Source organism: Natator depressus, chromosome 4 (genome assembly GCF_965152275.1).
Source record: "Natator depressus isolate rNatDep1 chromosome 4, rNatDep2.hap1, whole genome shotgun sequence".
NCBI classification, from domain to species: domain Eukaryota; kingdom Metazoa; phylum Chordata; order Testudines; family Cheloniidae; genus Natator; species Natator depressus.
Window position 1 is genome coordinate 134,911,110 of NC_134237.1, and position 26,076 is coordinate 134,937,185.

General features: G+C 41.0%; 1 protein-coding gene across 2 annotated transcripts in view; it reads left to right on the top strand.

Annotated features, from left to right (window-relative positions):
* The window catches only part of ATRN (attractin), a 265,369-nt gene that overhangs the window by 146,742 nt on the left and 92,551 nt on the right, over positions 1-26,076 (top strand). For both annotated transcript variants that reach the window (XR_012639386.1, XM_074951939.1), the window contains exons 21-24: positions 1,981-2,033; positions 3,643-3,737; positions 9,580-9,658; positions 10,045-10,202. Coding sequence is in view for 1 of the 2 variants with exons in the window: in XM_074951939.1 (XP_074808040.1) it covers positions 1,981-2,033; positions 3,643-3,737; positions 9,580-9,658; positions 10,045-10,202 (385 nt within the window). In the remaining variant the exon portion in view is untranslated. The remainder of the gene's footprint in view (positions 1-1,980; positions 2,034-3,642; positions 3,738-9,579; positions 9,659-10,044; positions 10,203-26,076) is intronic.

A 26,076-nucleotide genomic window follows, 5' to 3' on the forward strand; every position in this document is an offset into this window, starting at 1 on the left:
TGTTTTGCCACAGCAGTCGAAACAAAGTGCAGGAAATTCTGTTCCAGAGGGAGTCTCGATCCCCAATCTCTAGGAGACACTTTCCTCATTATATAGACAAAGGGTCTTCTCTATGCAGATCCTCCAACTCCATTGCTCTTAAAGATCCTTATCAAGAACAGAGAGGACCAAGCCAAAGTCATTTTGATTGCACCAAACTTGGCCAATATACGCTTGGTTTCTGAACCTCCTCAGACTCACCTCTTGTCCTCTGTGGAGGCTACGGATAAAATCTCCAGTATTGTCTCAGGATGTGAGTCAGACCTTTCACCCCAATCTTGGTTCTTCAGTGGTTCTTCAGAGACCTTATGCTCATCAGAAGTACAAAGATACTGTTGAATAGCAGAAAGAAATCTAATAGACATACTTACCTTCAGAAATGGAGAAGTTATAGCCTTTGGTGTAACCAATGCCATCGGTTTTCTGTCCAGTCTTTCTTTCCTCAATCTTGGACTACCTGTTGGAATTGAAAAATTCAGGCCTTTCCTGGAATTCCATCAAGGTTCATTTAACAGCAATAACAGCTTTCCACGTGTCAGGAGAAGGTTTCTTATTATTCACTCACCCAACCACAGTGAGATTTGTAAAAGTATTTATCAATCTTTTCCCACAGTGCTTTGGGTTTTAAACCTTGTTCTTAACCGTCTCAGGAAGCAGCCATGTGCTCACTTTTATATCTGTCTATGAAGACAGGCTTCTTGGTGGCCAACATTTCTGCTCAAGGGATGGGGAAACGGGGACGCTAATTGCAGACCCGTCCTTTACTTTGTTCTCCAAGGAGAAGGTATCTCTATGACCCCATTCAAAGTTCTTATTCCTCTGGAGTTCATATCAACCAAACTATTAATTTTTTGTTTTTTCCCCTAAGTTGCATCAGTTTACACAAGAGCCTTCATTTCATATGTTAGCTGTTAAAAGAGCATTAGCTTTTCACTTGGACAGGACTAGGCCATTCAGGAAGACCCCCAGACTTTATTTCCGTTGCAGAGAAGTCTAATGGAGCACCTATCTTCACTCAGAAACTTTCTAAATGTATCTTCTGGATGTATTATTGCCTGCTATGGTTTCGCTGCGGTTACGCCTCCCTAAGAGTGAGTGCACGCTCTACTAGATCACTGTCTGCATCTCTACTCAGAGATGTTCTGGTTGCTTAAATCTGCAGGGCTGCAACATGATCCTTGATGTACATGTTTTCTGACCACCGTGCCCTATTTACACTGCCAGATCAGATGCAGCAATAGGCAATGCAGTTGTCTCTTTGGTAATGGACTCTGCTCCAAAACTTCCAACTTCTCAAAGGGTTACTGATAGGGAGCCACCTAAAGTGGAGTGCCCACAGGGATTCTGTTCGAAGATGGAGGAGTTACTCATGTTGTGCAGTAACTGGAATTCTTTGAGGTGCATCCCCCTGTGGGTGCTCCACAACCCACCCTTTTCCCCTCTGCTTAGGAGCTGCCTGTGTGGGCTTTGCGATAGAGGAAGAACTGAGAGCGGTTTGCCTGCTCCGCCATGTGAAGCCTTGGTACGGGGCACGAGGATGTGCAGGGCTCATGTGTGGGCAGAATGGGCACTGCTACCAAAAATCTCTGGTCAGAGGCACAGGGGCACGTGCGCACCTAAAGTGAAGCACCTGCAGGGGGACACATTTTGGAGAACTCCCATTAGTGCACAAGGTGAGTAACCTCTCCTTCCTGTAATTTTCATACTTCAGTTTCATTGCTTTCTACTTTCTTGCTTGGGTCTTCCAAGTTTCCATGGTTTCTTCAATATCTCATTACAGCTTCAGACTTGCACCTTTTTGTTTTTAATTGTATACAGTTATCTTCTGAGCTCAAGCTGTGTTCCGTAATTGTTTTTAAATGGATAGAGATTCAAGCCAAAAAAAAAAGGAGAAAATCAGACTGAAAACCATCATTGATTTAAAAAAAATATTCTTTTTAGGTGTGAGGTAGAAAATCGATACCAAGGAAATCCACTTAAAGGAACATGTTATTGTAAGTACAACTGCTTTTCTTTGCCTGAAAATAGTAAATGTCTTATTTGATATATAGGCGCAAATAAGTTACATCTATTTTACTTCACACATCTGTTTAAATGCAGATGGGTTAGGACAGTGGTTCTCAAACTGTGGGTTGGGACTCTGTTCTAATGGGGTTGCCAGGGCTGACATTAGACTTGCTGGGGTCTGGGGCCAAAGCTGAAGCCCAAACCCCACCACCTAGGGCTGAAGTCTGAGCCTCTGGCTTTGGCTTCACACCCCCTCCCCACCAGCAGTGGCAGGGCTTGGGTGGGCTCAGGCTTGGTTCCCCCCAAAGGGTCATGTAATAATTCTTGTTGTCAGAAAGGGGTCGCAGTACAATGAAGTTTGAGAAATACTTAGGAAATACTGGGTTAGGAAATACTGTCTTTACACTGCTAAAATTCAGATTATCCTAGTTTTATCTTATTTTATCACTCTTAAATATTTGAGATCAACACTTTTAGAAAGACATTAGATGAAAAAACATCTTAAATTAAATAGCAATGAAGGGTTCAGACAGGATTTCTAAGGAGGTGTGGAAATTAGAAGTGTGCTAAATCCTGCTTGGGCAGTCGAGGAGCAGCACTGATAGATTTTAAAGATAATCTTGTGCAGTTATCAAACACAGCAATGTTGCTTATGCCAACCACATGGGAAAGGAGAAACAGCATAGTGTAGGGCAGGCTTCTTGATAGTAATTTTGAAGCCCAGAAGACTGGGAACATGATGATCTTTAAAAAAAGTTATTGTCAGTGCTGTCTATTGTCATGATAGCTACAAATACTTCATTAAATATTTAGTTCCTTTGTGCACTCCTTTGAGCCCAGTAGAGACTGCAGTGGACTGGATTAGGCTTCTTTCATGGGAGGGGAGGGGAGGGGAAAAGAGAAAGAAGAACAAGATAAGATATCGGTGCGTCATGAAGCCTCAACCCACTTTTTGAAAAAGGCCTTGTTTTGTTAGCCATAGTAGCAATTTTATTGTATTTGCCTGGCCTTTGATTTTTCCCAAATGCAGTGAAAATGTGGTGGTTTACCAGTTTTGCTAGATGGGTGAATGTTTTTCCCCACACTGTTCTAATGGGAACATTGTATTCTGCCATTCAAAAATGTTTGGTCTTCTTTAAACTCCCATAACATTGATAAACAGTTTTGATAGATACTTTAGATTTGGTGAAACGACAAGAACTAAGCAAAATGTGGTTAAATTATGTAGTCAACCACATTTCCCTTCTACCAAGTTCTCTTAGGATGGAGACTTTTATCAGATGTCCTGCTTGAAAAATGTAAACCTTTCCCCTTTCCCCGGTTCTCTTCCAAAAAAAAAAAAACAAACTTGGGTTAACTTTAATAGAGTAGGATGTAATACCCTCCGAGGTTGGTATAGTGAGGTGTCTAAAGTGTTCATTATTCTCTCCCAAACTCAACTTTCTGTTGGGGGGAGATTATAGCAGTGCAGTAACTCTCTTGTTGCAGTAAGCTGTTTGCTTAATCTAAATTAGAAATCACTTACCTGCCTTGCTTTCCAGAAGCTTGTTTTATTTCAAGGCACTTTTTTACCTTTTTTGCATGTATTCTTTACAGATACTCTTCTTATCGACTATCAGTTCACCTTCAGCCTTTCCCAAGAGGATGATCGCTACTATACTGCAATCAATTTTGTAGCAACACCTGAAGAGGTGAGTATGGTCTCTTCCTTTTTGATACCCCTACATTTCATACTTCGTTTAAAAAATCTGCCTTCTCCTTGCACTGAAGAGAGTGGCTCATACTGTTCTTTGAACAGAACTACCGTCTTGGTGCACATGCATAGTCCATGTACTAGCCAGAATGTCCTCAATCTGTGTAGCTACATCTTGCTTCCTTGCAGCTCCAAATGTTTGTGGCCAAAGCGGGGCATAAGGAACCGCAGCCTAAACCTGCACTTCACTTGCTTTGTACTTCTGGAATATGTAGTCAAACCCCTCTAGCTTTCTGTAGTTGCTTGCAGTTAGTCTTGTATCTTATCGTGTCTACTTTCTTCACTTTCTTTTACTCTAATATAGTTAGTCAGTGTAGAATTATGCCATGGCACAGTTCATTCTGTTGTTTATTTTGCTTTTCTTCCTGGTGCAAAAGGCATCTCCTTTTGGAATGGAAATATAGAGCAGTCATGTAAGGTATCTGACTTCAAATGCAGCTCCACATTCATGGTGACTCCTGTGCATCAGTGAAGGTCACTTTCTCTTTGCTTCTCTTTCACCTCAAGAGCTCAGAGAGAGGTCAGCTTCCAGTTATTCTGCAGGGACAAAGCCCATGGGCTAGCCAGAATAACTCTTAGTCAGTTAACACCAGGGCTTCTTCTGTGTTTAATAACCAGCTGAATTCAGAATCCCAAAATTTCTCCGATCCTGTCGGGCAGGAAAACGTCCTGTTGGTCCAAACACTGCAGCGAGTTAATGCTGTCAGTTTCATCCTTGGATCTGAGGGGTGGGGAGACAGGAAAAAGCAACAGTACTCCATGTCTTAAATCAGACTCCAAGAACATCAGAACGTAGCTCAGAGGCCACCAGCACTGAGCTGGTTGTACAGAGCCTAATATAACGGGGCCTTGATCCATCTTTGTGGTCTGTAGTGCTATTGCAGTACAAACAGGAGGCTCCTTGATACGGTGAATGACACAGACTCCTTCAGTGCAGACAAAACCACTTCCCATTTTTTTCACTGCTCACATCATTCCTACCAAAAGATGCTGTGGATGGGATAAGTCAAAGCAGTACTATTGTCTGTCTGCTCAATCCAGCTGAGTACAGGAACTTCTCCAAACACACTCTCTTGAGCAGAGACTTCTCCTTGGAATGCAGCTTACAGTTCCTTGTTGGCTGCTCTTAAGGAGCCTCTTGGTTCTAAGAGAGAGCCCTGAATTCTCCCGCAGGATCAACAACCACAGCCTCAAGGCTAATAATGGGGAAACCATGGCTTTGGGGGCCAGGACGACCTCCCCTTGGCACCCATCAGTGTAATGAGGCCCCATGGGACCTGCACTCCATGACCGGGGTGTCAAACCAAGCAAGGGCTCTGTTGTATTTAGTTAGATGGAATATATGGGCCCAAAGAGTCAAAGATATTAACATGGTGCTATTGCTGTCCAGCATTAACCAGTGTTAAAAAAGGTTTGGGTTTTGGTATACAGAGACCCCAGCCTGCCTAGTACATGGCAAACACTACTAAGAATCGTTTGAATCCCTTATTAGGAATACAGAAAATAAGGAAAAAAACGTTAAAAAGCATTTAAAAAGGAAAGCATTAATAAGTTTCATTCTCACAACATTCCTTCTTCCCTCTCCCTTTAGCCAGAGAGCTTCTTTAAAAACATGTTTCAGAGTAACAGCCGTGTTAGTCTGTATTCGTAAAAAGAAAAGGAGTACTTGTGGCACCTTAGAGACTAACCAATTTATCTGAGCATAAGCTTTCGTGAGCTACAGCTCACTTCATCGGATGCATACTGTGGAAACTGCAGAAGACATTATATACACAGAGACCATGAAACAATACCTCCTCCCACCCCACTCTCCTGCTGGTAATAGCTTATCTAAAGTGATCACTCTCCTTACAATGTGTATGATAATCAAGTTGGGCCATTTCCAGCACAAATACAGGTTTTCTCACCCCCCCCCCCCCCCCCGCCCTCCAAAAACCACACGCACAAACTCACTCTCCTGCTGGTAATAGCTTATCCAAAGTTACCCAAGATCCATAAACCTGGAAATCCTGGGCGCCCCATCATCTCAGGCATTGGCACCCTGACAGCAGGATTGTCTGGCTATGTAGACTCCCTCCTCAGGCCCTACGCTACCAGCAGTCTCAGCTACCTTCGAGACACCACTGACTTCCTCAGGAAACTGCAATCCATCGGTGATCTTCCTGATAACACCATCGTGGCCACTATGGATGTAGAAGCCCTCTACACCAACATTCCACACAAAGATGGACTACAAGCCGTCAAGAACACTATCCCCGATAATGTCACGGCTAACCTGGTGGCTGAACTTTGTGACTTTGTCCTTACCCATAACTATTTTACATTTGGGGACAATGTATACCTTCAAATCAGCGGCACTGCTATGGGTACCCGCATGGCCCCACAGTATGCCAACATTTTTATGGCTGATTTAGAACAACGCTTCCTCAGCTCTCGTCCCCTAACGCCCCTACTCTACTTGCGCTATATTGATGACATCTTCATCATCTGGACCCATGGAAAAGAAGCCCTTGAGGAATTCCACCATGATGTCAACAATTTCCATCCCACCATCAACCTCAGCCTGGTCCAGTCCACACAAGAGATCCACTTCCTGGACACTACAGTGCTAATAAACAATGGTCACATAAACAGCACCCTATACCGGAAACCTACTGACCGCTATTCTTACCTACATGCCTCCAGCTTTCACCCTGACCACACCACACGATCCATCGTCTACAGCCAAGCTCTGCGATACAACCGCATTTGCTCCAACCCCTCAGACAGAGACAAACACCTACAAGATCTCTATCAAGCATTCTTACAACTACAATACCCACCTGCGGAAGTGAAGAAACAGATAGATAGAGCCAGAAGAGTTCCCAGAAGTCACCTACTACAGGACAGGCCTAACAAGGAAAATAACAGAACGCCACTAGCCGTCACCTTCAGCCCCCAACTAAAACCCCTCCAACGCACTATAAGGATCTACAACCTATCCTGAAGGATGACCCAACACTCTCACAAATCTTGGGAGACAGGCCAGTCCTTGCCTACAGACAGCCCCCCAACCTGAAGTGAATACTCACCAGCAACCACATACCACACAACAGAACCACTAACCCAGGAACCTATCCTTGCAACAAAGCCCGTTGCCAACTGTGCCCACATATCTATTCAAGGGACACCATCACAGGGCCTAATAACATCAGCCACACTATCAGAGGCTCGTTCATCTGCACATCCACCAATGTGATATACGCCATCATGTGCCAGCAATGCCCCTCTGCCATGTACATTGGTCAAAATGGACAGTCTCTACGTAAAAGAATAAATGGACACAAATCAGATGTCAAGAATTATAACATTCATAAACCAGTCGGAGAACACTTCAATCTCTGGTCACGCAATTACAGATATGAAGGTCGCTATCTTACAACAAAAAAACTTCAAATCCAGACTCCAGCGAGAAACTGCTGAATTGGAATTCATTTGCAACTTGGATACTATTAATTTAGGCTTAAATAGAGACTGGGAGTGGCTAAGTCATTATGCAAGGTAGCCTATTTCCCCTTGTTTTTTCCTACCCACCCCCCACCCCAGGCGTTCTGGTTAAACTTGGATTTATGCTGGAAATGGCCCACCTTGATTATCATACACATTGTAAGGAGAGTGGTCAGTTTGGATGAGCTATTACCAGCAGGAGAATGAGTTTGTGTGTGGGGTGGGGGGGAGAAGACCCACCTTGGTTATCATGCACATTGTAGAGAGAGTGGTCACTTTGGACGAGCTATTACCAGCAGGAGAGTGGGGTGGGAGGAGGTATTGTTTCATGGTCTCTGTGTAAGTATGCATCCGATGAAGTGAGCTGTAGCTCACGAAAGCTTATGCTCAAATAAATTGGTTAGTCTCTAAGGTGCCACAAGTACTCCTTTTCTTTTTAAAAACATGCCCACTTGTCTGAAAGTCTCTTAGATGGTACTACAGATGTTAACTATCCTTAGTTACTTATAATGGGCAGGAGCTATTGTTACTGTCGTTGAAATCTGATCCCATTTCCTAAAAGACAAAACAAATGAAATGCACACAAAAGGGAAAAGTAAAGAACAAAGATAGAAAATACTATCTGTAACTTCTGTCTCTAGTGTTATCTCTCACTTGCAGCTTCACTGCTGGAGAAATACAAGCACAGCACAAGGTCTTATCAGCGACTCTGAGACCTGACAAACTTGTACCAGCAACGGGATGTTTAGGGCTTTGCTTTTAGCTGCCTTTCCGGGCTCAGACTTACAGCAATGTTGCAACATATGCGTTGTTGTCTAATAAGACAAATAGCTGGACAAAAGGAAAAAGGAGAGGGCTAGGAAAGAGAAGAAATATGGTGGGAAGGAAAAGAACCTTTTGGGAAATAGGGGAAGGAAGGAAAAGAGAAGGATGTGTATGAGACACAGCCTCATGTGTCAGGTGATATTTGGGATTAGCATGAGCCAGTTGAGGTGGCAATGGTGATGTCGTCTGGGTCCCTCTTCCTTGGCCCAGTCTGCTCAGGACATCTCTCCGTAACCAGACGATGAAGAGTCCGAGGAGATGGTGGGGTTGGCAGCTGTCATGATGAAGTTTTCACCTTCCTCTTCTCTAGTCAGCCATCTGTCTGTATTTCCCCTCACCCCACGTCTTTTTTGTTAAGGACCCCAAAAGGGAGTGATGGACAGAATGGTCCCATCCCCTCATTATTTTGTGCACCAGTTAGGCCTAACTTCTGACACACCAATTTTGGTTAATTAATTTCCAGTCCCATACTTTTCTTGTTGACCAGGCATGGTCTTAACACAGTCCTTGAGTTATATCAGGAGGCCTTTTTTTGTTTAGGCTAATTCAGTCTTTTTGCACTTTTTCCCCGTCAACATTTATTATGAGTTATTGTAACATTTTGTGAACTTTCACTCACTTTTCACAGTTGAGCTCAGAGTTAGGGAAAATTTGTAGGCCCAGTTATCACAAAAGAGCCTGTAAATTTATATTCTATTATAAAATTTATATTATTATATAATTTTATAAAAGAAGGCACAGATATTGGAACGAGAGGAACATATGGAGGGCCATTGTCAGAGCAAAGATGGAGGTAGGGAGGAATACCAATAGGTAACATGATTTGAAATCTAGACCAGGGCAGATATTTTGTGAGGATACAAAATTAATTATTTTATTGGGGGCGGGGGAAGAGTATTTAAAACCAAAAATTATCTAAATGTGTTTGCATTAAAATATATTTGAATGCTGCCACTGCCAACGACCCCAGAATCATACTTAGGATAGTCTGCAAAGAACCCTAAATGAATATGGTTTGGAATTACATTGAAGTAAACTTTTCTTTTTGGAGTACTTGTGGCACCTTAGAGACTAACCAGTTTATTTGAGCATGAGCTTTCGTGAGCTACAGCTCACTTCATCGGATGCTCAAATAAACTGGTTAGTCTCTAAGGTGCCACAAGTACTCCTTTTCTTTTTTCTTTTTACGAATACAGACTAACACGGCTGTTACTCTGAAACTTTTCTTTTTGGGGAGATCCAAATGAAAATGTACAGCTATGTTCTATTTTATATACAGTGGATCTTTAAAATGTGTCTTGCTGGATGTTAGTGCTCTCACATGTAGATGAGTATTCTATTCAACCTACTGTGAAATAACTATAGTTCTGACACTTTTAGTGAGAGTTCCTTTCAAAACAGAACAATTTTAATTGAATGACATCTGTTAAAAATAACTGTTTTCTTCTCTCTCTTTTTCTCTAAATCAGCAAAATAGAGACCTGGACATGTTTATAAACGCATCTAAAAACTTCAACCTCAACATAACTTGGTCAACGAGTTTTGCAGGTAAAAGAGAAAAGTAAACCAGAATCTCAACTGTACGGGAATAATTAAACACTATATGTTACATTTTAGAAATTGGGATGTGGGAAAGAAATTAAATTAAGAAAGGAATTTTAGTTTTCCCCTCTCCAGTTTTCCAATTCTCACATCTTGATAATGTGCATTGGAGACAGTGGAAATGCTGATCTAATTTTTTGTAATGCAATATTTTGTGTGTTCATTGATTCTACTAATGAAATACAACTGAAAATTGCAGTCTTCAGACGAATAGTTTCTTTTACTGTCACAGCAATAGCTTTATAACTAAGGATAATTGGTCCCCTTTGAAAATCACTTAAGATCTGCGCTGAAAGCAAACTTTTATTGCTACTTTTTAAATTCTGAAACAGCTGGCACTCAGGCAGGGGAGGAGATTCCAGTTGTTTCAAGGTCCAACATAAAGGAATACAAGGACAGCTTCTCCAATGAGAAATTTGATTTCCGGAGCAACCCCAACATCACTTTCTTTGTTTACGTGAGCAACTTCACCTGGCCAATAAAAATACAGGTAAGAACTCTCTTAATAACTAATAGATATAATCTATTAACACAACTTGTCATCTCTTCCTTCCCTAAAGCATCCGTAAATGTGATATGCTGTGCATTGTCTGAGTTGAGCCACAGCCTCACAGTGGAACACAGCACCAGACAAAGGATGAACAAAGATCTTTGGCAAGCAATTCCAAAATGCCCCCCCCCTCCCCCAATCTTCTGGCACTGTTGCTGTCTCCTGCAGATCTGGAACTGTACCTGGGAAAATCTGCTGCCCCAGAAGCAAAGAAATTGGGCTTCTGATTATTTCAGGGAGGCAGTCAGCATGGTCCAGTGTTGTCATAGAAATATATTAAAAAACTCAGTCTTTAGCTTTCATAACAAATATAGCATATTGTTTCTCACTCTCAGGGAAAAGTAAACAAATGTCAAAAAACGCAGACTGTTGGTGTGGAAACTAATAGAGGAAGCATTTATAGGTTTTGCTGCCTCTTTTTATTTCTTGTTCTTGCCTAGACACAGCTGGAGGCTTTGCTCCCGGAATGATGGGGCTTGTGGGTTGGTTCTCTTCTTTGGTTCAGTGCCCTCTGTTTACCCCTTGCTGTTCTGGTCACATGTGGCATAAGTACACCTCATTACATTAGTCCTACATCAGCAGAGGGATTAGAACATAAGAATGGCCATACTGGGTCAGAAACTTTGCTTATATTTTTGCTCAGTTCTGAAATCATATTCTCAGCTACTTTGCAATAGACACCACAGTTGCAATTTTTAACCTAGTGAATCTGCACATTCTTTTTACTTCAAAATGTTTTTTTCTTTTTGTGTTTTCTCTAGTCTGACACGGTGAAACCTTTTTAAACTTTCTTTTTTTTTTTTTTTTTTAAATAGTTTGTTGGACTACTCTTTTTAGAAATCCTTAGCAGGTACTGTACATGGGGATAATGTGAGACTTTTTTTGCCCAAGGTATGGTTGTAGTCAGAAAAATTACAGTAAAAAAGGCTCCTCCTACTGAACAGATTGAATACCCAGAGAACAAGAATCATTCCTGCTAATTTTGGTGGCAAAAACGGGGGTTTTTTAAAAAATATTTTATGTTGTTGGCATGGAACCAGTACAGTTAATGAGAGGTGCATCTTTAACAGTTTCAAGGTTAAATATTACAGATAAGTGTTTATAATACCACATGGACCTAGGAAGGTTCATCACCCACACTAACTAGCCTTAATACTCACTTCTGGTGCTTCAGTCCCAGAACATTTTGCATATTCCAAACTCCCTATCCCTGTCACAGCTTCATGGCATCGGGATTTATAGAACTTGTAAGGTGGTGTGGAAACCAGAAGGATATCCTGGCCTGGGAGACAGGATGAATACCCCAAACCACTCTTTGGGAATGATCTTTTATGTGCTTACTACAAAAACAGTGTACACCCCAGGGGAGCTGAGCTGGCTCTTGGTTTGCTTGTGATAAAAATACCTGTCATGCAGAGTCAAATGGCAGCAGAGGCTCAGAAATGGTAGTGGAGAAAGCTCCAGGAGATCATGAGGGTGATCAGAGAGCAAGAACTGCAGTCCATGGAGTCCTTGTTGCAGCTGCTGACAGTGCAAATAAGAGAAGACCGGGTCACTCTCTTATTCAGGCCAAGGTCAACTCTAGTCATCCAGACATAAGAGCATAAATTCTTCCACGTGTACTTGCCATTAACTAGAGTAGTAATTACTCTGTGAAACCTGGCAACCTCAGATGAGTACTGCTGATGGATATATGCATTTCATGTTGCCAAGCCCACTGTGGGGGCTATTTAGCTGGAGACGGTAATACATAGTGCCCTACATGGGATGTGTAATCAAAGTGCACAATGTCGCTGAGATTATGAAGTGTTTTTGCAAGATGTTTCCCAAATTGTGCTTGGATTGTTGATGACATCCATAGTTCTATTCTTTGCCCAGCAAGCATGATTGTCATCTGAAAAGGCTATATTCCATGTTGGGTGGACAGACCAGGGAAGTGAGGAAACAGCGTTTCATTCACCAGAACCAGAAGCTGTAGTTCAGAACCCCAGAGTGGCTGAGAGCAATAGGCATGCTGCTATGATTAGGGGGATGCTCTCAATGGTTGGCTGTTTGCAACAGCACAGTAAAAAACTCAAGGAGCTGACTGAGGCGATATCTGAGCCATTAGCAGTTATCTTTGAAAAGTCATGGAAGATGAGAGACATTCCAGAAGACTGGAAAATGGCAAATATAGTGCTCATCTATAAAAAAGGGAAATAAGGACAACCCAGGGAATTACAGACCAGTCAGCTTAACTTCTGTACCCAGAAAGATAATGGAGCAAATAATTAAGCAATCAATTTGCAAACATGTAGAATATAATCAGGTGATAAATAACAATCAGCATCGATTTGTCAAGAACAAATCTTGTCAAACCAACCTGATAGCTTTCTTTGATGGGGTAACAAGCCTTGTGGATAGGGGGGAAGGGGTAGATGTGGTATATCTTGACTTTAGTAAGGTTTTTGATACTATCTTGCATGACCTTCTCATAAATAAACTAGGGAAATACAACCTAGATGAAGCTACTATAAGGTGGGTGCATAACTGGTTTGAAACTCATTCCCAGAGAGTAGTTATCAGTGGTTCACAGTCATGATGGAAGGGCATAATGAGTGGGGTCCCGCAGGGATCGGTTCTGGGTCCGGTTCTGTTCAATACCTTCATCAATGATTTAGATAGTGGTATAGAGAGTACACTTATAAAGTTTGCCGACAATACCAGTCTGGGAGGGGTTGCAAGTGCTTTGGAGAATGGAATTAAAATTCAAAATGATCTGGACAAACTGGAGAAATGGTCTGAAGTAAATAAGATGAAATTCAATAAGGACAAATGCAAAGTACTCCACTTAGGAAGGAACAATCAGTTGCACACATACAAAATGGGAAATGACTCCCTAGGAAGGAATACTGCGGAAGGGGATCTGGGGGTCATAGTGGATCACAACCAAAATATGAGTCAACAGTCTAACACTGTTGCAAGAAAAGCAAACCTCATTCTGAGATGTATTAGCAGGAGTATTGTAAGCAAGACACGAGAAATAATTCTTCCACGCTGATCAGGCCTGAAGTGGAGTATTGTGTCCAGTTCTGGGTGCCACATTTCAGGAAAGATGTGGACAAATTGGAGAAAGTCCAGAGAAGAGCAACAAAAATGATTAAAGGTCTAGAAAACATGACCTATGAGGGAAAATTGTGTTTGTTTAGTCTGGAGAAGAGAAGAGTGAGAGGGGACATGATGATAGTTTTCAAGTACATAAAAGGTTGCTATAGGGAGGAGTGGGAAAAAATTGTTGTTCTTAACCTCTGAGGATAGGACAAGAAGCAGTGGACTTAAATTGCAGCAAGGGTGGTTTAGGTTGGACATTAGGAAAAACTTCCTGACTGTCAGGGTGGTTAAGCACTGGAATAAATTGCCTAGAGAGGTGGTGGAATCTCCATTACTGGGAATTTTTAAGAGCAGGTTGGACAAATACCTGTCAGGGATGGTCTAGATAATACTTAGTCCTGCCTTGAGTGCAGGGGACGGGACTAGATGACCTCTCGAAGTCCCTTCCAGTTCTATGATTCTATGAAACATGGTGATGGCCTTGAGCTAGAATCAGAGGTTCTCAAATTTCATTGCACAGCAACTCCCTTCTGACAACAAATATTACTACATGACCCCAGGAGGGGGGAATGAAGCCCAAGCCCCTTGTGGGGGGGCCACGGGGGACAAAGCTTGAGCTCCGCTGCCCTGGGCAGAGGGGCCAAAGCTGTAGCCTGAGCCCCACTGCCCAGGCCTGAAGCTGAAGCCAGAGCCCCATGGCCCTGGGCGGTGGGGCTCAGCCTTCAGCCCTTGGTACCAGCAAGTCTAACGCCTGTCGTGGCAACTCCATTAAAAAGGGGTTGTGACCCATTTTGGGGTCCCAACCCACACTTTGAGAACTGTTGTGCTTGATTAATTGGCATCTGGAGGTGCAGGCAAAGGGGTGTTTTTGGGGTGGGCCTGGAGGACCATTATTCTTGAGGCTGTTAAATAGCAACCAGAATGTGTTCTGTGCCCTGCTCGTTTGTTCTCTGGAGAGGGAAGAAATTTTTTTCCCTTAGAGTAATAGTGACCACACTCTGAAGTGTAAACCCAACTCTTGTACTCCTTTTCATTCCCATTCTCTAGCTAATACAAAGATGAAATCATAAGTCGTGTGTGGAGTTTCTTTCATTACCTGAGTTCTCTGCATTGTCCTCAGTGAAACATGTCTGTGACAGCAGGCTCTATGGTGCCTGACCTTGTTCCCCTTCCAGTGACACTTTCTTTTCCTGTCACCACACCACCATATACTTTGGTTCTGTTGAGTTTCGTGTAAGGCATTGATGGGACTTGCTTTGAGCAGATGTAATTGTAAAGGTGCTAGGAGTGCTTGAGAAATGTTCAAAGCAATTTTTTGTGTAGACAGTGTTTTTCAAGAATTGAATTAACTTTTTATTTTGCTTATAACAAAACTCAACTTTGCCATCTTCTGTCAGAGCCTAATTACTAAACTACCCTGAATTATTTACCTTGCTTTCCCTTGACACACAATTATTGTGTAACTCTTACAGACGCATTAGCAGGTTTGCTTTTCTTCATACTACTTGAAAAATTTTGCCATAATGAATTCTAGGACACTGTATATCGTCCCACATTATGCTTCCTGTTCTACTGCCAGAACCTGCCCAATTTGGCTCTTTAAATGCCACATCTGAATTGTGTGGCTTGTTCCGCATTGCACATTCACCAACAGTAGTATATTTGCCTTAGTTCTGGGCAAATTTCTTAAATTCTCCTCTGCTTCTCCTGGGAAAGTTCTGACCTTTGCCATAACTTCAAAACAGAATTAGTTTCTCACAGTCCAATTATTTTCTTCTTTTCCCGTAATTCTTTATATTGCACAATTTAGTTTATTTTCTCCTCATGAACTTGAGCTAGCCTAGATTTATACATGACGTTGAAAACGCTAGTGTCTCTTGCTCCAACAGTTGCTCCTTCCACTTCCTCATAATTCTTGCATAGCAGTTCACAGAATGCTTTTGTATAAAAGATGTCCAGGGAAGAATTCCTAAAGGATAATTGAAAAATTATTACATGAGAAAATATAATTGTCCTCCAGGGTCTGTAGTGAGGGATTTAACCTTGCCTTTAAGGCTCTGTGTAATCTTCCCCCGTCTCATTTCCTCCGACTCATTCACTAGCATTTTATATTTCTCCCACTCCTTTCCTTGATCTTTTCCCTTGTTTTTCCACACTCAGCTTCTTACTTTCTATTGTGGTGTTTCCTCACCTACCTTGTGAACTGTTTTGGGAAGGGACTGCCTAATAACTGGTTCTTGATTGGGATTCTTAGACATTACTGGAATTTTATTTTATTTTATTTTTATTTTAAGTGAAACAACCTATCCCTTCCCTCCTTCTTATCTTAAATCCCACACTTTTTAGGAATATTTCCTGCCTCCGCCTCTCTAGTAATCTCTCCACTCAATGCCCTTTCCTAAATTATTGTTCATTGTTTTACCATGTATGTCCTATCGAATGCAGATTGCAAGCCCTTTGGGACAAGTAGCTTGACTTAATTTGTTAGTTCAGACTCCATCTTGCAAAGTGTCTAGGACGTGTTTTTTTTGTTTGTTTTTTTTTTTAAGAAGGCTGCCTCCTGCAGTTTTGACCATTGCAGCAGCATGTTTCATTTTTAAACTTTCTGCAAATACTTAAAATGTGCTAATTTTCTTTTGAAACTGCTGTTTTCAGTTCTTAAATTGTGGTGAATTCATTTAAAATGGGATAATTTCAAATTGTGGCTTGTTTGATAAGCTAGCAAAGACAGACTAGTTCTGTGTCATTTCTTTGCAACTTAAACATTTTTAGCCATTTTTCTTTATTCAGATCTAATGATGTGTATTGATCAGATTGGCCTTCTTGTTTTCTAGTTGGAACAGCATAATGAATACTCCTAGTCCACAAGTTCTGTTGTACTAGCTCATTCTCCTCTTGGACATGTTCTGCATGATCAAATCTGTCTAGTACAAAGCTTTTTAAAAAAGCTGTAGAAATCTACAGTGGATGATACTACTTAAATAAATATTGTTCCTAAGGTCCTTGATTCAAATTTGCCTTGTGTTTCTGGCTGTCCTACCCCCTCTCCTTGCCTTTTTAAGCTGGACTCGGAGCATATAAATGCTCTTTTGTGCTAGAGATAGCTGTGTTCTTGCCAATGCTGAAATCTGGCTTTTTTCCCCTTGTTGCTCCACCTCTCTCCAAAACCACTTCAGTTGGTTTTTAAAGTATATTGGTGTAGGATGTCTTTTTTTTTCCTCCCCTACTTTTAGAAAATAATCATTTTAAATCATTTAAGAATTAAAACTGCAAAATGCATAGAGGGCCTGTTTTTAAAAAGTTACAGAAATCTGTTTCTGGGTTAGCTCTGCCTGAATAACTTCCATTTTATGAAAGCCACGTTGTGGAGTTCATTTAAAAACTTAGTTTGCCAAGCTTCCTTTGAAAACACAGGTAAGTTCTTGTTGAAAAATGTCTTGGTATTCTTCTCTATTTGCACTCTAGTTCTTTGCTGTCAGTAGATTTAGTTTGGCTTAACCATATTAAGCCTATGAGCATTGTATAAAGCATACTATTCACCTTTCCACTTCAGTTTATTCTGTCTTGAATGTGCTGTATTAAGTAATCCTTGCCAGAAGCAGGACAATGTACCTCTAAAAATAGCATTTTTTTGGAATGGTCACGTGAAAGTGGTATGATGTAGCTAATATTTTATTTTACCTGTAATCCTCATCTTTTATGACAGTTTATAAAACAGTTGCTCTATTTGTACAGGAAAAATAATCTCTTGGATTATAAAAAATAATACAGTTTTAGAATATCACAACTAAGGAGGAAGGAAATTCAATGTAGAAACTTGCAGTGGAATTTTACTGATTATTTGAATTGAAAACAATGTTTTTCCTCTCAGCTTATGTTTGTGAAACTAAAGTACAGTGTCTGACAAGCACCTAATGGAGAGAACGTGAAATCCTCTTTGATACTTGTGTAAACATCAGCGTATTAAACTGACGTGCATTTACTTTGAACAAATTACAGTAAATAAACCTCTCTTCAAAATTGCCAGTAGATCAACCATTTAGCTGCTAGTATTGCTAATTTGAAACTTATTTTAACAGCTTTACGTTTTCTAATAAAGTAAGAGGCTAGCCAGGCAAGACTATTTTTTGCAAATCTAGTATTTATGGTACCTTTACCACTCAAAATAAATATACAAGTTGTTTTCTTGTGTCATGATTCTTGTACTGAGGCCATTGGGAGTACACAAATTCTATAGTCTGGCTCTTTTTGCCTCTGTATATAACAAGTTAACGTGGTCCCTGGAGATATAGTTTGTAACCATATCATTGACTGGCAGGTTGGTTCATTTCTCTCTCCTGTGTTGGACTGAGTTCTCTTTATTGAATAACCTGACTGTTAAGTTATTCATCAATTCCAAAGCCCGAAGGGACCACTGTGATCAATTAGTCTGCCTCTTCTATAACACAGGCCATAGAATGTCCCTAAAACAATTCCTAGGGCAGATTTTTTAGAAAAACATCCCATCTCGATTTAAAAATGGCCAGTGATGGAGACTCCACTTCTGCCCATGGTAGATTGTGCCTTTATCTTCACTGTTAAAAATGTACATCTTTTCCTATCCTGAATTTGTGTAGCTTCACTTTCCAACCGTTAGATCATGTTACACCTTTCTCTGCTAGATTGAGGAGCCAATTATAAAATATTTGTTCTCCATGTACATACTGAAAGACTGTAATCTAGTCACCCATTAACCTCCTTTTATTAAGATAAATAAATTGAGGTCCTTGAGTCTATCACTATAAGGCATGTATTCTAGTCCTGTATTCATTCTCGTGGCTCTTCTCTGAACTCTCTCTAATTTATTAGCATCCTTATGAACCACATATTCCAAAGAGCAATGAAGACATAGGGACTTTTACAAACTCTTGCATATGAAGTATTTTAATATACCTTTGCAAAATCTCACTATTTGCTCACTACATGCCATTTGCTTGAAGAACTTTACCTCAAATACTTGAGGCTTCAGAAAACTTCCATGGTAGCAGTGGCCATCACAGCATGATATATCAGGTTAGAGCATCACGTTGCAATTGGACAGTTTTTAGGTTTTGAGGACCTGAAATATGGGGTGACCAGTGGGATGGCTTCAGTTCACTTAAGTTGTTGAATTCTTCTCTGATTTAATTACTACCATGGAGGGGAAAAGGGGAGTGGAATATAGATGAAATTGTTTCTGCTGTTGATATCTGCATATCCCCAACCTCTGAAATTTCTTTGTATGAAGTTCAAGCTTGTTTTTTTTCTATATAGTGTATTCTATATAGAGCTTTGACCCTTCTTACTTGAGGATATTCTAAATCACCTGCATACCATGTGTCCCACCTTCTGGGGTTCTCATAAGACAATCATTTTAGATATTTTAAAGGTGCTTCCCATCATGGTATCAAAGTATTTTGTGAATCCATTTAATATCTAGAATCACTTACAGACTTATTTAGTGAAATAAATGAATGTGGAGCATAAAGATGGAAATCATCCATCTTTGTGAAATGGATAGTTGGCTTATGATTAAAGGCTGAAAACTCAAGCATAGAAATTATAACAAATGGCAAAATTGAATATTTAGTGCAGCCTGTAACACATCCTATTTAAGTCCACATTTTAATTTACATAAAGTATTCTTTTCATTGATAATCTAGATGAAGGCAGCTTAACCATTCATATAAATGTACACATTTAAGTTACACAGCACACCAATTACTCTTGACATGAAAGCATTCTGTAAGGAGTATGTGTCAGTGGGACTGAAAGTGAAATTGGCACATTGAAACAGTTTGGGACTTGCATTCTATTTCATATAAATGGAATTTCTTATTAGTGGATTCTATTGTATGTAGCTTTTTATGTTACCTCCAGTTTCTTATCAAATTTGTTCAAGATAGTTGTATCTTGTAGAAAGATGGACATATCATCTTCTGAAATCAAATAGTAATGAAATGAAACCTCCTTTGAACATATAAGTATGGGAGTACTGTTCTTCTCTAAAAAGTGATTATATAAGATGGCACCTCCTGTAACAAATCTGCTTCCTTTGTTTATGGAGTCATAGCTACAGTAGAACCTCAGAGTTATGAACACTAGAGTTGTAAACGGACTGGTCAATGACACACCTCATATGGAACCGGAAGTACACAATCAGGCAGCAGCAGAGACCCTCTCCCCCACCCTCACCCCCAAAAAGAGCAAGTACAGTGCTGCGTTAAACATAAACTACTAAAAAAAAGGGGGGGGGAGTTTAAAAAAGAAAACAGATTTGACAAGGTAAGGAAACTGCTTCTGTGCTTGTTTCATTTAAATTAAGATGGTTAAAAGTAGCATTTTTCTTCTACGTAGTATAGTTTCAAAGCCGTATTAAGTCAATGTTCAGTTGAAAACTTTTGAAAGAACCACCATAACATTTTGTGTGCAAGAAGCAAGAATTGAAATTGACTTTGAATGCACAAAGTTTGCAGTGCTGGCAGTTAGATGGCACGTGATGTGGCATTATGAAAACACAGCACACATGAAACACCATGATACCATTGTTAGTCATATTTCAGAGTACATCTGTAATTTAAGATAAATTAAGATACTTCCAAAGAATGGCCTTCTTATTGAATACAGCAGGCGCATCTCCTGCTATAGTGGATTCAGCTATTTGAGAGGGAAATATTAACCAATGTTTTGCAACTTGCCATGAGTTTATATTACTAGTAGAGGTTAAACCCTCAGACAATGTAAGGGACATTCATTATCATATTAGCATACATTAACACAATATGTCTGAGGTTCTTAGGACTGTTCAAGCAAAATGCTTAAACATTAAATTCTTGTTTCAAAAACAAAACCAAAAAAAGGTTAAAGCATTACTAAAGCAGGTTTTAGTTACATTTCCTTCCCTATGACACTTGGTTCTTTGTGCTGCTGTTTTCACCAATTCTGTCACTGTTAAACCTGGTTCTAATGGGGGACGTCAATCACACTTCATCTGCTGGGAGAGCAATACAGCAATGCACAGACAATCCAGGAAGTTTTTGGAGAGTGTTGGGGACAACTTCCTTGTGCAAGTGCTGGAGCAACCAACTAGGGGCTGTGCTCCTCTTGACCTGCTGCTTACAAACAGGGAAGAATTGGTAGGGCAAGTAGGAGTGGGTGGCAACCTAAGCAGCAGTGACAATGAGATGGGTGAGTTCAGGATCCTGACAAAAGGAAGAAAGAGTAGCAAAATACAGACCCTGGACTTCTGAAAAGCAGACTGAGACTCTCTTAGGGAACTGATGGGCAGGATCCCCTGGGAAGCTAATATGAGGGGGCAAGGAGTCCAGGAGAGCTGGCTGTATTTTAAAGAAGCCTTATTGAGGGCGCAGGAACAAACCATCCTGATGTGCAGAAAGAATAGCAAATGTGGCAGGCAACCAGCTTGGCTTAACAGTGAAATCTTCGATGAGTTTGAACTCAAAAAGGAAGCTTACAAGAAGTGGAAATTTGGACAGATGACTAGGGAGGAGTATAAAGATATTGCTAGAGCATGCAGGGGTGTAATCAGGAAGGCCAAGGCACAATTGGAGTTGCAGCTAGCAAGGGATGTGAAGAGTAACAAGAAGGGTTTCTATGAGTATGTTAGCAACAAGAAGGTGGTCAGGGAAAGTGTGGGACCCTTACTGAGTGGGGGAGGCAACCTAGTGACAAATGATGTGGAAAAAGCTGAAGTACTCAATGCTTTTTTTGCCTCGGTCTTCACAGACAAGGTCAGCTCCCAGACTGCTGCACTGGGCAGCACAGTATGGGGAGGAGGTGAGCAGCACTCAGTGCTGAAAGAACAGGTTAAGGACTATTTAGAAAAGCTGGATGTGCACAAGTCCATGGGTCCAGATCTAATGCATCCAAGGTTGCTGAGGGAGTTGGCTGATGTGATTGCACAGCCATTGGCCATTATCTCTGAAAATTCATGGCAATCAGGGGATGTCCCAGACGATTGGAAAAAGGCAAATATAGTGCCCATATTTTAAAAAGGGATGAAAGAGAACCCAGGGAACTACAGAGTGGTCAGCCTCACTTTAGTCCCCGGCAAAATCATGGAGCAGGTCCTCAAGGAATCCATTTTGAAGCACTTGGAGGAGAGGAAGGTGATCAGGAACAGTCAGCATGGATTCACCAAGGGCAAGTCATGCCTGACCAACCTGATTGCCTTCTATGATGAGATAACTGGCTCTGTGGATATGGGGAAAGCGGTGGATGTGATATATCTTGACTTTAGCAAAGCTTTTGATACAATCTCCCAAAGTATTCTTGCCAGCAAGTTAAAAAATTATGGATTGGATGAAAGGACTATAAGGTGAATAGAAAGCCGGCTAGATTGTTGGGCTCAATGGGTAGTGATCAACAGCTCAATGTCTAGTTGGCAGCCGGTATCAAGTGGAGTGCCCCAGGGGTCGGTCCTGGGGCCGGTTTTGTTCAACGTCTTTATCAATGATCGGGATGATGGGATGGATTGCACCCTCAGCAAGTTCACAGGTGATACTAAGCTGCGGGGAGAGGTAGATAGTCTGGAGGGTAGGAATAGGATCCAGAGTGACCCAGACAAATTGGAGGATTGGGTCAAAAGAAATCTGCTGAGGTTCAACAAAGACAAGTGCAGAGTCCTGCATGTAGGAGGGAAGAATCCCATGCACTGCTACAGGCTGGGGACCGACTGGCTAAGCAGCAGTTCTGCAGAAAAGGACCTGGGGATTACAGTGGACAAGAAGCTGGATATGAGTCAGCAGTGTGCCCTCGTTGCCAAGAAGGCCAACAGCATGTTGGGCTGTATTATTAGGAGCATTGCCAGCAGATTGAGGGAAATGATCATTCTCCTCTGTTCGGCATTGGTGAGGCCAAACCTGGAGTATTGTGTCCAGTTTTTGTCCCCCCACTACAGAGGGATGTGGACAAATTAGAGAGAGTCTAGCAGAGGGCTACAAAAATGATTAGGGGGCTGGGGCACATGACTTATGAGGAGAGGCTGAGGGAACTGGGGTTATTTAGTCTGCAGAAGAGAAGAGTGAGGGGGAATTTGATAGCATCCTTCAGCTACCTGAAGTGGGGTTCCAAAGAGGATGGATCTAGGCTGTTCTCAGTGGTAGCTGATGGCAGAAGAAGCAATGGTCTCAAGTTGCAGTGAGGGGAGCTCTAGGTTGCATGTTAGGAAACATTGTTTCACTAGGAGGGTGGTGAAGCACTGGAATGGGTTACTTAGGGAGGTGGTGGAATCTCCATCCTTAGAGGTTTTTAAGGTCCGGCTTGACAAAGTCTTGGTTAGGATGATTTAGTTGGGGCTTGGTCCTGCTTTGAGCAGGGGGTTGGACTAGATGACCTGAGGTCTCTTCCAACCCTAATATTCTATGATTCTATGATAAACCAGGTGACCATCATTAGTATGAATTGGCATACCCATTTCAATTAGACATAAATTTTACATGCAATATACTGGTTAGTATTGCTTGCGAAGCATTTTCGAGAATTCAGTCAAGTAAAGTTATGGATGAAACTTTGTTTCAGCAAAACAAACATTGAGATGCAGTTACCCTAGACAGGTGGTTAGCAGTGGGCTGCAGCATAAGAATGGAACTTGATGAATGTGTAATAATGTACTTATAAAAAGAAAAGGAGGACTTGTGGCACCTTAGAGACTAACAAATTTATTTGAACTGAAGCTTTCATGAGCTACAGCTCACTTCATCGGATGCATTTTCTCTAAGGTGCCACAAGTCCTCCTTTTCTTTTTGCGAATACAGACTAACATGCTGCTACTCTGAAACCTGTCATTGTACTTATAGTTCCTTTTTTATTTTAAGCTTTCTCTTTCTTTAAGGGTACATGTATACAGTACAGAAAGCCCACCTGGAGTGTAGAGTTCTAAGGAGCTTTACAGCCTAACTACAAAGCCTAAATTAAGACTGGAGGATAACTGATTCCATGTTCATAAGCAAATTAAATGTGGTGGGTTTGGTAACTTTCCTGACAGGCCTTCAGTGTGTTGACTGTGTACGCTTACTATGCTCCCTGCATTAGGGATGGATAAAGGTGATCGAGTAGAGCCAGTGTGAGCTATGTACATACACTCCACCCCCACACACTCTTCATTATCAGATTCTGACCGCAGTCGAATATTCAAGTCTCTTGTTAATGATGGTTCATGGTGTCTCTTTCCTTTGGATAAATATAATTGCATGTACCTAGGAGCCTATCACACTACATCTTTTCCTGACCATGACGGGATACTTGCTTTAACCTGAACAATGAAAGATAAATCAGTTTGTTTTAATCTTTTGCAATTTACTGTTGAATGTAATTACTTTCAGTGATATGCAATTACATGCTGATTTCCAGAACAGGCAAACTGACATCTCCTGTTGGGCATGGGGAGATTTGAAACAGAACAGTTATATGGATACTTTAAAACATGAAACAGCTGTTTCCTTTCTAGCTGCTCTTGCCTTCTTATTTTTGGCATCAATTGGTGACATTTTTCTCTCTTTTTGGAAGTTGTTCTCTTTAACATTAGGGAGTATTTTTGCAAGCAGCTTTCTAAATCCTTGAAAATTAGGAATTGTTTTAGAAGACAGTCCACCATTTTCAGGAGGTGTTGCAACTTTTAGGATTTGCCACCGAAGGTAATGACTTTCCGATGATAGGTGATTCAGCACGAGTAGCTTTCTTTTTCAAGGTTGCTGATGTTTTATTGTAGAACAGTAGTATGGCATGTATGTAATCCATATATTATGGTGGGTTTTTTGCACTTGGAGTGAACTGCGACTCTAAAGCCATTTCAATTAAGTTGGACTTCGCGGCGGTACCACAGCCCCATGTTGTCGAAATCTGTTTGAGGAGCAATGTAGTATTGTCTCTCATTGTTTTAGGATGTCTCTGTAGTTATGGCAATGTATAAAGTGTTTTGATGATGAAGAAATGGTTTTCCTTGAAGCCAGAAAATGTTATCTTTAGAAGTGAATTGACCTACTATTCTTTTTGTAGTTCTACCTCTTGGGTCATTAGTTGTGTTAAATGGTTTCACAGCCTTAAACAGATGCTTCAATCTTTTCCTTCTCCAGTTTTATTATAATACATTTGTACAGCATTGTAAACTGCAGGATAAAAGAGATGTAGGGTGAGAAATTTACTGATGACTAGATGGGATTACTTGGAGAGCTGGCTTTCCATTTGGGATATAGGGAGATGGGGATAGTGATTGTTTTACAAAAACAGATTGTACCTCTTCGAGTGTAAAACTCCAGGTCCCAAATGGCTAATACCTAACAGAGAGCTCCAAGAAAGGGCGCTACTTAAATTTAAATATATGCTCCAACAATAAGGCAGCTTCCTTCTTCATTGAAGTGGGAAGTCTGCTACCTCCTTACTTGAAATGGTGTTAGGATCGAAGGATATCTACTGGTATGTGGTCTGGAACATGCCTGTGTAAGAGATGATTTGTGATGGGGCTGTGTTTGTGATCCAAGGAGGTACCCAAGCTGGGCCCTCACCATGTAAAAGGCAGTGTTATCTCCTCTGAAGAAAATCTTCATTCTGAAATTGGCTCCCCTTTTTCTAAAATAGCCATCATTTGACCTTGGGTGCATACTGCAAACTCCCAGCTGAGGGATTTGTAGGTGTTGGGCTTCTTAGAGCAAGAGGTGGGGTTTTTTGGTGACCTTACGGACTGGTTTTATGTTGGTGTGTGCAGTGTTGTTGCAGCTATGTTGGTCCCAGCATTTTAGAGAGACAAGGAGGGTGAAGTAATATCTTTTATTGGACCAGTTTCTGCTGGTGAGAGAGAGAAGCTTTTGAGCTACACAGAGCTCTTCTCCGCACCTGAGGAGCAGCCCTGCGTAGCTCAAAAGCTTCTCTCTTTCACCAGCAGAAACTGGTCCAATAAAAGATATTACCTCACCCACCTTGTCTCTCTTACGTGGGTGTGGTCAGTTTTAGGCTGCTTATAAGATGCTTGAATTGCAGGAGACTTACCTGTCTAGGCCTTTATTGTCAGTTGCCGTAATTATAGTGCCAGCTGCTATTGTATCTGAATGCCTAAGTATGTTTTAGTTGCCTGTAACTAGGAATAGATGCTCTTTAAATCCCAATTAAGAAGTTAAATTAGTTGTCCTGTGAATATGGAACAGGGTAGAGACTCCCTGCAGAGTAGGAAAGGGAAAAAGGCAGGATTTTAAAAGTGGATATTAATTGTATTACCATACCACAAAACTGCTCAAGTAGTTTTTTTTTTTTTAAAAAAAGCCCACCCTTTTTACTTACTCTTAAATGTGGTGTGTAATTACTGCCTACAATCTGCCTTTTTTCCAGAATTCACTAATTTATAGGATCAATAAGAACACATTAAGGTGTTTTCCTATAGACCCATTGCTTCATTAAATGATTTGAAAGTATTAGTAAATGTTTTAGACAGCAGGATCAAAATGAGTCATTAATTCTGAATTATCAGTCCATCTTTGTTTTAGAAAGTTCTCCATGTCACAATAGAAGACAAATATTCCACATAATCTGGATCTTCACCAACTGGTGGAATGAAAGGGAACTGCTAGTTACTGGTAATGAGTGTCCTGGACTCGTTTAAATGGCTTGCTTATTTTGCCTGCTAGAAAAGTGAAATTTAGTTCCAGCTCAACTCTCCTGTAACGTAAACCCAGGGAAAAAATCTACACAAAACCAA